Below are 13,099 nucleotides of genomic sequence, written 5' to 3'. Positions count from 1 at the left end.
ACTCCCTACCATTGGTGTATTCCTTGGTTGTCCAGGTCTAACAGAATGAGTAAAATTATTTGTATCTATCTCGATCTCTGAGACTTATCTGAACAAATGCTGATGTTTTGAAGCCTTATAATGAAATGTACTTTTGGTGTGCATCTAATTGCTACTTTCGCAGCTTTTGTGTATGTTATAACTTTCTTCGCCAAAATGGAAAGGAGGTTAGGCAAGTGTCTCTGAAACAGCCCCTTCTACTTCAGTTCCTTTACAATTTATACCTTTAGATTCTTTACAGTGGCAAAGTTCTTTAACTCATTCCTCCAGGATTCTAATCTATCCTAAGTTTTGTCCCTACTCTTAATGAAGGAAAAGTTTCCTAGATTTGAGAAGCAAAAGGGCTGAGTCAAAGAGTACCAGCACTGGTGGTGCTGGAAAGGTGTGTAATGATGTTGCTATTGTTCATTTGTTCGTGCTGTTTGTTTTTTTCTCCTATACAGGATTTTAAGGATTTTAGATTACACTGAACATGAAATTTACCCTGAATATTAAATCAAATAGGCAGTAGAAGTAAACACACATAAAATAACTCTTTGCTACCCGTGGTCTGGTTCACCATATTGCTCAAATGACTTTGCCAAGTAGCACAGCTCTGAAAATTACACATAGTGTATTGCCATGAAGAGTGGTAGCTTTGTAATGCACACATGTTCTGTGGGAGAGAAGCAGGCCCAAGCCTGCAGTGTCACACTGTGCTTCTTCAAGCCTGCCCCTACATGTGAGTAGGAGGTCTGTTCTTGGAAGATTCATTCTGATGGTACAAAATGAAGTACCTCCAACCCCAACAAACCTTTCAGTGGCAGATGCATTCATCGTAAGAAAAATTAGGGTGTTTAGTTCTCATTACCATTCTCCTCCTGGAACTCCTCCAGAGGAAATCAACTTTCAGTTCCTCTTCCCTTATTCTAGCTGACAAGTTAATTACTGGATTTATCACGCCCTTTTCATCACCTACTTCTACACTTGTTCTGGCCACCTATGAGTCCCTCTGTCGAGATATTTGCAGCCCCCCAGCCTTAAGCAAACACTAGTGCTACATTCTACTAGTGTGAAAAACTCCAAAGAGTTCAGATTTTGAGGTTCACATACATAGTCGTCTGGGCTTTTACATAAGAGCAATGCTGCAGATGGCCAGTATAGAAAAGCCAGACAATTTCTTTACCAAAATGCTTTGCAGAGCATGCATAATAAAAAATCACACTCTCCTTTTGAGGAGAAATAGAAGATAAATGTTTCCTGTGTGGTTGGATTAATGAGTGTTGAGCACCTAGACAGCCCACAGATACCACAGACCTCAGATTTATTTTTATAGGACAGTACAGTCAAGTCTGGCTTTTCCTTAACAACAACAATATTGCTGTCAATCAATTATCTCAGCTGTTGCTGCCTTTGCTTTCTGCCAAAACAATGCAACACTTTTGCATAAGTGGCATGTGTATGCCAAAGGACTTGGGGAAATGTATTTTTCTCCGTGCTAATAATAAAACCTCCTTTATAAAAACATATGTGCACAGGCATGCGTGCACACACAGTGTACGTGATCCATCCTGAGGACTGAAAGCTGTACCTCCCTCCTCCCTCCTTTTCCCAAAAAGCTGGCAGATCTCCAATGTATGGGCCTTATAGCTCTGCTCAGGAAAAAAACGGTCTTTCCACCTCTATTTAATTAGTGATAGAGGCACCAGGTCTGTGTCTAAAGCTTTTCCTTGAGGTGAATGATTTCTAGTGGCACGGCTGACAGTTTGGCTGCTTCAGGCTAGTGGCATGAAAAACTAAACCTATGAAATGCAAATGCTTAAGAGAGCGCTGAGGGGCCTGCTTATTTGTGGGAATGCGAGGAGAGAAATTCTTGCAGCCGTATTTATCCTTCTTTTCAACAAAGGCATTGCAGTCTTGGCTAGAGCTGCTCACCTTCCAGTATTTTCCTTTTTGCATTATTTTCTCTACTGTGGTAGAAAGTTTTTTAGCATACAAGGCAACCCATGGGAAAGGCAGCTCAGTGGAAGGGATGGGGCTTCTCTAGTTCCTCCAGTGCTGATGCATGCAACTGAGGTAAGACCACGCCTGCCATCTGCAGGGGCAACCTTCTTGTTGTTGATCTACAGAACTGTGCAGTCTACAGCAACCATTCCTCCTGAGGGCTGTATTAATCCCTGTCCCTAGTGAGAGATGACCTCCGCAATAACAACATGTGCAGAAACAGTTACACGAGATTCTTTGAGTCTGAAAAAGTGAAAAGCCTTTGATAACACCATACAGTTTAGTGGTGTGCCATGTTCTCTGCTCATAACTACATCAAGTTCACCGCAGATCCCACAGCAGCTGCAGAAAGCTTTTGCTGATAATAAACAAAAACAATGGTAGGAACCTATGTCACTGCTGTGTGAATCAGTACCTTAGACGTCAGCCATCAAATCCCTCATTTCCAAAGACTGGTCTAATGGAAGCTGGAGAATTCATTTTATGTGGTTGATAGTACACAGCTGTTTCTACCAGTGTTGTGCAGAATAAAATAATTTGAAGGGACTGAGGTAGCAAGAAGAGGCATATCTTCATGAAGGGATTTTTCATAGTTACAGACTGAGAAGAATGACTGCACTATCCTAGTAGCTTCTGTTTTCATTAATGGCTCAATGAAAAACATTTCCCTACAATTACAAAACATGACTGTAGATCTTAAACATTGGAAAGTGGGCTCTTTATCAAAACACACTGCTGTGGCTACAACAGATGCTGCATCACTCTGGGATTTAGACGAAACCTGGTGACAGATAAACTGTTTACATTAAAGACTCTATCAAAGTTATTTTGCACCTAGTTTCATCCTAATCCATCTGATTTTTCCACAGCTTTGACAAGATGACCTCTCTCACTGTGCGTGCAGTATTGATGGCATTACTGAAGAGCTGTTCCTCAGCCTTTCTGCTGATAACAAAGTAAATGAAAATGCAGCAAAACCTTGGGGAGTAAACAGCTTGTTCAGGATCCAGCTAAAAAAACGGGATAAATGACCACAGGAAAGGATATCTATTGTTACAATGAAAGTGGTGGCCATATCACTTTAAAACATTTGGAGATGAAAGCGTAGTGCATCTTTACATGTCATAGGTTTAAAAACAATTAATTGAATATTTGAAAGTTCAGTATGCATTATAACAATTCAAAGATCAGCTAATTGCCTTTTCAGATTGAGCTACAAAGTCAAACACTTTGTAGATAATTACCTAGTAGTAACATAGCAAAAAATAAAAATGTTTGTGTAAAATACAGAAGGCAGATCAAGGCCATGCATTATGTCTATGTCTTGTGTTTGTCTTACCACAACAATGTCTCTGTAGTTGGTTATCAGAGGAGTTCAAATAAGGTGACAATCATTAAGTGAAGAAGGGGGAAAAAAAAAACCAACACAGTAGCAAAGAAAAACGTCTCATTTGTTTGCCAAAAATACTATTTACATGAAAACAATGCAGTTAGTATCAAAGTTTCTTTAGTTAAAACGCACACAGATAACTAGTGATGTGCTTTCAATTACAAATGTGTTTCAGGGGTTAATAGGACTATTCCTTAGGCAGAAGAACAAAGAGGAGCTGGTTAAAGAAAACTGAGTACACTACAGCTCCTTATAACACTGTATCCAGACAAAACTCATTTGGATGCCTTTGAGCTCAAAGCGAATTTGAGGTGCTTTAAGGAACAAAAACACAAATCCATTTTTTATCCAAGCTCTTTTAGCTGAACTGAGCTACTAATTGAAAGCAATCTCTACTCTAATTTCCGAGTTAGTTTTTTAACGCAGTGATAAAGCCATCTAAAAATCACCACTCTTAGAGAAGAGCATCAACAGCAGCATCTCTGAAATACCTTGTCAGCTAATGTTTTTACTATGAACCTGTGTGTCATCTGCCTTGACAATACCTGTTGTGGGCAACCTAAAAATATTGTGCAAGAGGAACTTTGAATGCAGTATGAGTGCAGTGTTCCTCTCAGCAGAGTTCAAAACGCAGGCGATGCTTAAAAGTAACAATACTTCTCAAACAATATATTAAACATTTATAATATCTGATATTATAAATACATGACATAAAAATCTATTGGGTTGGTCAGTATGCATATTAAAAACCATTCGAGTAGGTCAAATTTTTGACATCTTAAAACTTTAAAGACAGCAATTTTAATAAAGCTGTCAGTGCAATTTTCTTTGTAAAAACATTTGCGACTGATTATGCTGCTTATATTGAAAAAGAAACACAAGGTCTATATCCTCAGATCTTTTATTGAACTGTGAGCACAACATCAATAACTGCTTCTCAGCTGTAAATGAAAATTGATTCCAGATCTAACCTGTCGTTTTCTGTGGGTCTTTAATCCCAAATCACCCACAGTGAAAGACATAAGAATCAGCATTTTGTCTAAGAGACAAAGCATGTGTCATGTGACCAGATCTAAAGTGTCTACACTGAAGGTATTGTGGGATGTGTTTACCTGTGTTAGATATAGGTGATAACTGCAGTCTCTCCAAGGCCCAAAAAATGATGACTGGAGGTTGGGCAACTTCTAGCTTCCTTCACGACCTATAGCTATGATCAATACAGTCCAAAGATTTACAGATCTGAAGTCAGAAGGGACCCTCGAGGATCATCTCATTGGACCTCCTGCATGCTATAGCCTAAGAACTTCTACTCCAAGCCCACTGCTGCCAGAGCGTGTAGTCATAGATTCTAAAAAGAGAGGACAACCAAGAAGTTTCCTTGCAATGTGCAGCAGTTTGACACTAGGTAGTTTGGATTTCCAGTCACCACTTGCTTGATGAAGCTTCTTAAGCCTTTTGGAGTGCAATTGGAGAGGATAGCCTCTTTTTTTCCTAGCAGAACCAAGAAGACCTAACATTTTCAAATTAAGAAGGGCTCTTCATAACGTAGCCCTTAGGAACCACTTCCATCCTGTTTGAAAAGCTGATGTTGATAAGTGAACAGTGTATTCAGTAACAAAACCACTAATGATATCTAAATAGACTAAATACCTTTCACTAGCTTCAAACTATTAGTTCTCATTTTATCAAAAAATCAGTCTTAGCCTCCTCAGATCAGAATGATCATGGTTTAGGTTTCTCCTCAACACTGAGAAGAGGAAGGAGCTGTATAACAACTGAAAAAATACAAGGTTCATGGGCCCCTAAGTAAGCGCAGTGCAGATCAGAAATGTGTGTGCTCATTTGCAGGGGTGAAAGAACAGGACATGAGAGTTTTGTTTATTGCAGACAAACAGACTTAAGCTTCTAACAGACTTGCAACAAGACAGATCGACTACTGGTAGTCTCAGAAGACAGGCTGATAGATCACTCTCTACATACCATAGACATTCACTGAAAGCTGGTATCGAGGTGCATTATATGGATCACTGCCACCACTGCCCCTTCCATGCAAGTATTGAAGAGTCCCAAGCAATTCTCAAGGGACAAATACAAGCCTAGGTCCTAGGACTCCCTACTGACTGCTGTTCTCAAAGAATTTCAGCTTCCATGAAATACTAGTCAAGAGGTTCTGTTTTTTACATGTCGTATTTTTATAAATAAAAACAAGTAAATGCTAGCTTGTGCTTCACTTCGGCTACAAGCCTATAGCAGAAAAAAAATCAGAGATTGCAATGAGAACGATTCTTTAGAACATTGCTGCATAAATTGTTACAATGGTTTTGAGTTCTAATCTTTCTGTCCCTTCAGAAGATATACGCGTGTACAGCTGTAGTTATTTGCATGCAAAATTTCTATGTTAATGAAAACACATTTTTATAAACCCACATTTTTATAAGCCCAAAGCTGAAAATTCAACATCTTCTAATTTGCATACTGTAATCACCCTCACCTGTTCCTCATGAATGGGTGGATGTTCTGCATATCTTTCGTAAATAATATTTTGCAGACAAAAGCCATCGCCATTGCTTTGCTGATGTTTTTGGTGTCTGACCAATGTGCTAGGCCAGCCTTCTTTCCACACCCAGGCCCTTTTCTTTCCTTTAGAGAGTGATGGCAGAAGCTGCTGAAGTGTGAAGGTACTGCCAGTGTAATGCTTTAGTGATGCAGCAGAGCCATACTGCCCAGCTTTGCAAGGCCTTACTCTGGGATGCAGTGTGACAAGAATCTAAAGGACAGACACATACAGTCATGTTTCCAGGAAATCTAAAAACCTGTGGAATTCTTTCCCATAGTGTATATCATATTGCTTACACTTTCTATTTGTAATGCACATACAAACGACACATAGACACATTTGTGGGCTACATAGGAAAGGTAAATTATTATTGTTTAGTGCAGGAAACTGAAGAAATACGACTGGTGTGCCTACTGTCCAAACAGTTCATTTACTTTTTGCATGATTGGATCCATTCTTGTTTTGAATCTCTAAATATAGATACCATAATCTGCCTCTTTGGAAGACACTTGGGAGATCTGAGGAGATATTAATCAATGCTTATTACTCAGAGTGACATGAAACTCATATTGCCTAACGGAAGAAAACAGAAACAAAAACATTTTCTGTGAACTATATAATTTTGAGAATAGAAGTGAATGCTCCATACTGCAGCTCTCTCATTTTCAGCATACACTGTCAAACATACTGCTGTAAAGTCTTGTAAAGTTTTGGTGCAGTTTGAGGCTTCCTACAGCTTGGGCACAGCTCCACACCTAAGTTGCTGCCTCTGAACTGTGAGCAAGGAAACACTGCTTCCCAGCATAAGCCCTGCCTTTGGCTAAAGGACACTGACAGTATAACAGCAGTGCTTTTAGAGCTGCCAATTCGACATTATGTGGTGGAGACAAAATGTGGGCTTCCTGCATGGGGTTGATATCAGAGATAACATGGAGTCAGTGTAAATTGTATAAATCTGGAGTAAGCCTGCTGAAATCAGTGGAAAATTGCTATAGCAAAAAACAAACAAACAAAAAAACAACAACAAAAAAATCCTGCCTGAGGATATTTTACTGTTCCCAAATTTTGCAGATTTCAATGTTGCAATGTCAGCCTATGGGAACATTTGGGCCAGCCAACATGCCTGTACAATAGCACGTTGCATCAATGCAGCCTTTTGATTCTTGGCCTTCATGTGAGAATGCCAGTTGTTCTTGGTGCTAATAGTACTGACTTGTACGACTAAGGGGTCAAATGACACTGGAAGGTGCATTTTGCCTGATATGACTCTAAAGTGTGGGTGTCCAACCTTCTGGCTAGCCTGGGCTGTGCTGAGTGAAGAGGAATTGTCTTGGGCTGCATGTAAAATACAACATAGCTAATGTATAGAAATAACAAAAGTTCGTTTTGTGTGTGTGTGTGTGTTTTTTATTAAAAAAAATAAATAAAAGGAGGGCAATATAAAGCTAGTGGGATATTTGACCTCGTTTTTGAGAAACGGATGAATAAATTAAATTATTAACTTATAAAACAACACATGCCCAATATTAATAATTAAATAAGAAAATCTACTTGTTGGCTTAATAGTAAAAAGTGTGCCTTCACAGGCGCACACACTTGTAGGTAGGTTGAATCATTGCTGACAATAACCAAGTTTTACTTGCTAAGTGGCAGCAGTCCATGTGTAACACACGTGGGTTTTCATCTGATCGAGTGTGTATGGCAGGCACGAGAGCCAGAGCTGGCACTGCTCTGTGCCCTCTCCTCCACCGTGTTCTGTTGTCTCCTACGCAGTCCACATTCAAGCTATGCATGATCAACTCGTGAAAAATATTGCTAAAAATCACATTAGTAATGCTAAAAGTGTGTGACCTTGTGGGGCCACATTACCGTCTGTCCAAGCCTGCATGCAGGCTGCAGGCCATGTGTTGGACACACGTGCCCTAAAGGATGGATTAGATGGGTTGAAGGAGAGCATTCAGGTAATTTAAAAGTAAATAAGAAAGGAACATCCACTTACGCTTAGCATTTCCCTGCTGAACAGATCAGATCAGATAGCTTACTTTCCTCATTACTACAGATGTTTACACATCTCAGTCTATAGTAGAGCTGCTCCAAAAGTAATGCTTCCCGTTTTATTATGTTGGCCCACAATGTCAGGTAGATGTTGGAGGGATGGCAGCAGAGCCTGAACCTTATTGTCAAACTTCGTTATATGTTTTTTGTCACTGTGTGACAGATGGCAGCAGAGGGGTAGTCTGACAGAATGGTGTCTGACATGGAAATGCAAATGAAGTAAAGGTGTGACATTGAATTCCTCCATGCAGAAACAAATGGCACCCACTGGCATTCACTTATGCTTGCTGAAAATGTATGGAGACCAAACAGAGGATGTGAACACAGTGAGAGCTGTGTGGTGCATTTCAGCAGCGGTGTTAGTAAGAGTGGGACACCTCCACCGGTGCAGGTGAACATGGCCTGTGGGCTGTTGTTCATCTCTAGGAAAAATGCTTAGCTAATGGTGGTGACTATGTTGAGAAATAGTGTTTGGTGGCTGAGAATTTGTTCTACCAAACAATGCTGTTGTGCTCTTTGTATCTATTGTACTTTCCATGGAAATAAATAGGAGGTATTATTTTGAGAGCAACCTACAGATGAATTTAAACCAAAGACTCAGTGTTTCTAATAAGAATGTTGAGAATATGAATTTCACCAGCCTTTTTTTCCCAGTATGACTTGTAAATATTTATAGAGTGGGAAGAACAGAGAATTACATCAGACAGTTTTCTGAAAATTTTTCTTCATTAATGTTCCAAGACATTCAGTTTTGATTTAGATCTACACAATGAAGATGTTACGTCTCACAAACGGGAATTGCTGAATTACTTTCTATGGGACTCCAGCCCTTTTCTCACTTACTGGAGCAAAGCACAAAGACTCAAACTTCATGTGTGCAATCCTACAGATGAATTGCAAAGAGCAAAACAACTCTACAGTCGTGTTAGTGGTCTGATGTGGTCATTTTACACCCACTTCCAAACAGGTCATCAATTTCAGAAATTGAGTGTGAAACAAGTGGAGGTTGTTCCACAGTTAATTTGGTACAATGGATAGGAACTCAGACCACGTTAGTATTCCCAGATGACAACATGCTTGTTCTCTTATTCCAAAATTAGCATTCATTGTTTTGGTTTAGTTTAACCTATTTCACAGTTAATTAAGCAAAACAGCCAAAATGTATTCTTATTTAAGAAGATGTTTCCTCCCACCGGAGCAGATTTAGAAGTGACTGCAAAAGATTCAGAAATGGTTTTATGTGCAGGTGAAATCTAAGATAATGGATTCTGCAGCACCTCAAGATGCTTTTGATGCAAGTATAGTAAACGATCATACAGACACATTCAAGTGACCAAAAAAAAAAAAAAAAAAAAAAAAGAAAAATCAACCTTTGTCAGATTATATGGTCAATGCACTGAGATGTGTTTTACCTGTTCACTGTCATCTTCATCACTGCTGAGTTTGAGATCATCCTCAAGCATCCTGAAAAAAACAACCCCGAAGAGATAGAATTACATTCAATGAATTAAAGTAACGTAAAACGGGCTGAACCACTCTTACAGTTCAACAACAGCAGGCAGAATCAGAGCCATGCTAAGGAAACTGAGGAATACTCTGTGCATGTTTGTTATTAGTTCTGTGAGACACTAGGTAAGAACAAATGACTTTCAGACCTGTCCATTATGAAGTTTGGCAGTCAGCTCCTCCTTCATGTTCTCTTTTATTTGCAGATTATCTCATAGTGATTAGTCCATATAAACTGATGTGTATTTCTGTGGCAATACAGAAGGGGAATGTGTTTTATTCTGGATCTAGGATATTACTGATCTTTTTTGAGGCCTGTACTGATCCCACCTCACCTAACTCACAATGCAGAATGGGGAATAGAAAGCGTAGGAGTTTTTCTCAGTTTTGATGTGTCCTCCCAGTTGTTAATTTTTTTTTTTTTTTTTTTGCTCCCTGTCCTTCATTAAAAAGGGAAGAGAACTCCCAACAGGTCAGGCAGCCCCAAACCTCCTTCCTTTTCTTTGACATAAGAAAGAAGTGAATAAAGGTAAATAATGCATACTGTTGTATTAACACTTGTCTCATGTAACTTTGTGGGTTTTTTTTAAAGGCAAAATTAGTATATTTCAAAACACAAAAAATGGGATAAAAAGTCATTATTTGCTGTCTGTCTTTGCAGAAAAGGTCTTTCATGGTTTGTCTACCTAGAAAGACATTAACAGTGACCAAATACTCTTTCCCACGCATTTACATTTTATCAGGTGGTTCCTCTCAGAGCTGCTATTCCTCTGGGCACACTTCATAGAGTCACAGAATCATAAAAGGCTTGGGCTGGAAGGACCCCAGTGATCGTGTTCCAGCTCCCCCTGCCACAGGCAGGGCCACCACCCTCCAGATCTGGTAGCAGACCAGGCTGCCCAGGGCTACATCCAACCCGGCCTTGAACACCTCCAGAGACAGAGCGCCCACAGCCTCTCGAGGCAGCTGTTCCAGCACCTCACCTCTTGCATTGCAGGATGACACACAAATCAGCATGTCACCCAATCTGCTGTGACACCCACTGGCATCCTTTCCCCCACTCTGATCTGCCTTACTCACTGCAGGACAATGACAAATTGCAACTTCCGCTTCCCTTCTGCTTTGATGGAGATTGAAGTCCATGATTTTTTTTTACTGTTAGCCTTTAAATAACTGTGGCAATCAATAGGTGTTCCAATTATTTTTTTGCTGTTTGAGGACTGCTTGTGGAAGCCTCATGGCGTATGGAATTTTAAAGAGGGGACAGTAATGCCAATGGGAAAGCATTTGAAGCCCTGCCATGCTCGTAAAAACAGAAAGCGCAAGGAGATCCTTAAACTGGTTTGTAAGTCATCTGTCTTCAAGTGACCTCTGTTGTCGGGCAGCTCAGTGGTTACAAAGTATCTGGACACATAACTACTAGTCATTAACCCCTTGATAAATGGCAGATGCCTCCCTGTAATATGTGAACCCATAAAAGTAAGACTGTAGTGTGGATAAGGAATCTTTTAGAAGTAAGAATTCTTCAGGAAATATTAATCTTTAGAGGCCTGGACTTTGGTGATGAGCAGGAACTTTTTATGTTGTTTATCTAGCAGACACATCCATTTGTTTCCCCAGTGCCATTGCTTGCAGTGCCACGCTCAGCATGCTGCCGTGCCTCGCTCCATCCACAGCCCCAGATTCTTATCTGCAAGTCTCATTGCACACCAGAAGGACAACACCCCCAGGAAACAGAGACTATCTTAATATCGGGCCATATCATCCTAACTCTTGACTCTAATTCAGTCCAACACTCTAACTTTTAAATCTACATCTCACTTTAATGTGTAAATTATCTACTGCTTTAAAGCAGCGCTGCTAGATAATGTACTTATTACTTTTAATGCAGATCTAACAGGGCATAATGCATAGGATCTTTTCATGAAAGAAGCCCAAAGGGTTTGTTTTTATTTTCCTCTTTCCAGTCATCTTATTTTTTTCATCTGTTCCAGGTTACATTCATTTTTTGACATATTCCAGTAGAAATAAGCCAAAAAGGACAAAGGAAATTCCACATTAGATAAATGGAAAGAAGAAAGAGAAAAGAAAAAAAAAAAACAACATAAAAAAGATAAATGAATACACTTACTAAACTAGCCAACAGTCATCTGAAATGGGTGATTAATAACTGTCCTCATACAGCCTACTCTGCAGACCCTTCCAGAGAAGTACAGCAAGCACAAGACATGTTTATTGAATATTGAAAAATACAAAATGGATATAAAACATGATTAGTAGGAAGGACAACTGTTAGAGTTGGTTTCAGATAAACTAAATTTGCAGGATTTATGAGTTCCCTTCAAGAGACTAATGGATGTTTAGGCGACTAGAGAGAGGAAAAAAATTGGTTTTCGGTATTTCTTTAGCAGTTCAAAGCTTATCATTTGGAGTATATAATTCTTCTTAGCCAGTTCTGCTAAACAAAGGATATGTCATCTCATTCAGTTACAAAACTCAAAGGTTAAACAACTAAACCACACAGCTTCTAAAATGCATCACATTCTTCAGGCAGCTGGAATAATTAAGGAGAAACTGAGTAGAGCATCAACAATAAATATATTATGGTAGGGAGAGAAGTGAGGGGATAAATTAAAAATACACAGTGTGTTCAAATGAAAGTAGGATGCTGAAAAGTTCAAATAACCCCTGCTCCCAGGGGGTGTTGGCTAGAAGATGCAATATTTTACAGAAAGCAGAGGACTACACGGTCTTCCACAGTTTTAAACTGTGCTTAATATTCTGAAGGCCTAGTAGCTTGTACCATTTAATGTTCCTATTAACTCTCATTTATAAGCCAATAGCATCTGATGATACTCAAAACCCAATAAGGTCTTTTTAAGATTGCCAGCAACCATAACCCCAGGGTGACTATTTCACCATCACTCATAGAGGTAACCCAGCTCAGCCTCAAACACTGAGACAGAAGAGCTCTGTATCAATAGTTCTGTCAAACATTATCTGTCAGTTCTGAACATGAAATTAGGCGTTCATCAGTGAGAGAGTCTCCTAAATTCTCGTATCATCTATTCTGCTCTACGTACCTGCCGACCTCAAAAGACACCCAGAATGGAGATTACAGTGTACATTTGTTATTGAGATTAGGCCAGCTATTAATAAGGGCCAATTCTGAGGATATATTAAAATTACAAAGAATGAGGGCAAATCAAAGAGAAAACTGCCTGTATCAAAAAGCTATTTCCAGAGGTGTTATAAATTCATTTTATTTCCTATTCTTCTCTGACCCAGTCGACATTAATATTGAATATACATGTACTTGTTTGTCTTTTCATCCACAGCTATTGCAGAACACGACTTTAGGGGAAGAGTGGGATTAAGTAGGATTTTTGATTTTATTATTAGAGCAATGCCACTTACTCTAACAGACAAAGTTGTGTAAGCATATTTATTATAATCTACAATTTTCAGAGGTTCAGAGTTCGGAATGTGAAATTCCTGCAAAGCAGAAACATGGTGACAAAACAACAATTTATCTGTGGTGTAAGTAGGGGCGAGACTGCCTATAACAC

The 13,099-nt window shown here is 39.4% G+C and overlaps 1 protein-coding gene across 1 annotated transcript in view; it reads right to left on the bottom strand.

The window, feature by feature from the left end:
• The window catches only part of AFF2 (ALF transcription elongation factor 2), a gene marked incomplete at both ends in the record, with an annotated part of 331,742 nt that overhangs the window by 81,970 nt on the left and 236,673 nt on the right, over positions 1-13,099 (bottom strand). Inside the window, one exon of the mRNA XM_079541773.1 lies at positions 9,437-9,488. Within this exon, the coding sequence (XP_079397899.1) occupies positions 9,437-9,488 (52 nt within the window). The remainder of the gene's footprint in view (positions 1-9,436; positions 9,489-13,099) is intronic.

The sequence above is a fragment of the Tetrao urogallus genome (genome assembly GCF_951394365.1).
Source record: "Tetrao urogallus genome assembly, chromosome: 13".
Taxonomy (NCBI): Eukaryota; Metazoa; Chordata; class Aves; order Galliformes; family Phasianidae; genus Tetrao; species Tetrao urogallus.
This window is presented reverse-complemented; position numbering and strand designations above follow the sequence as displayed.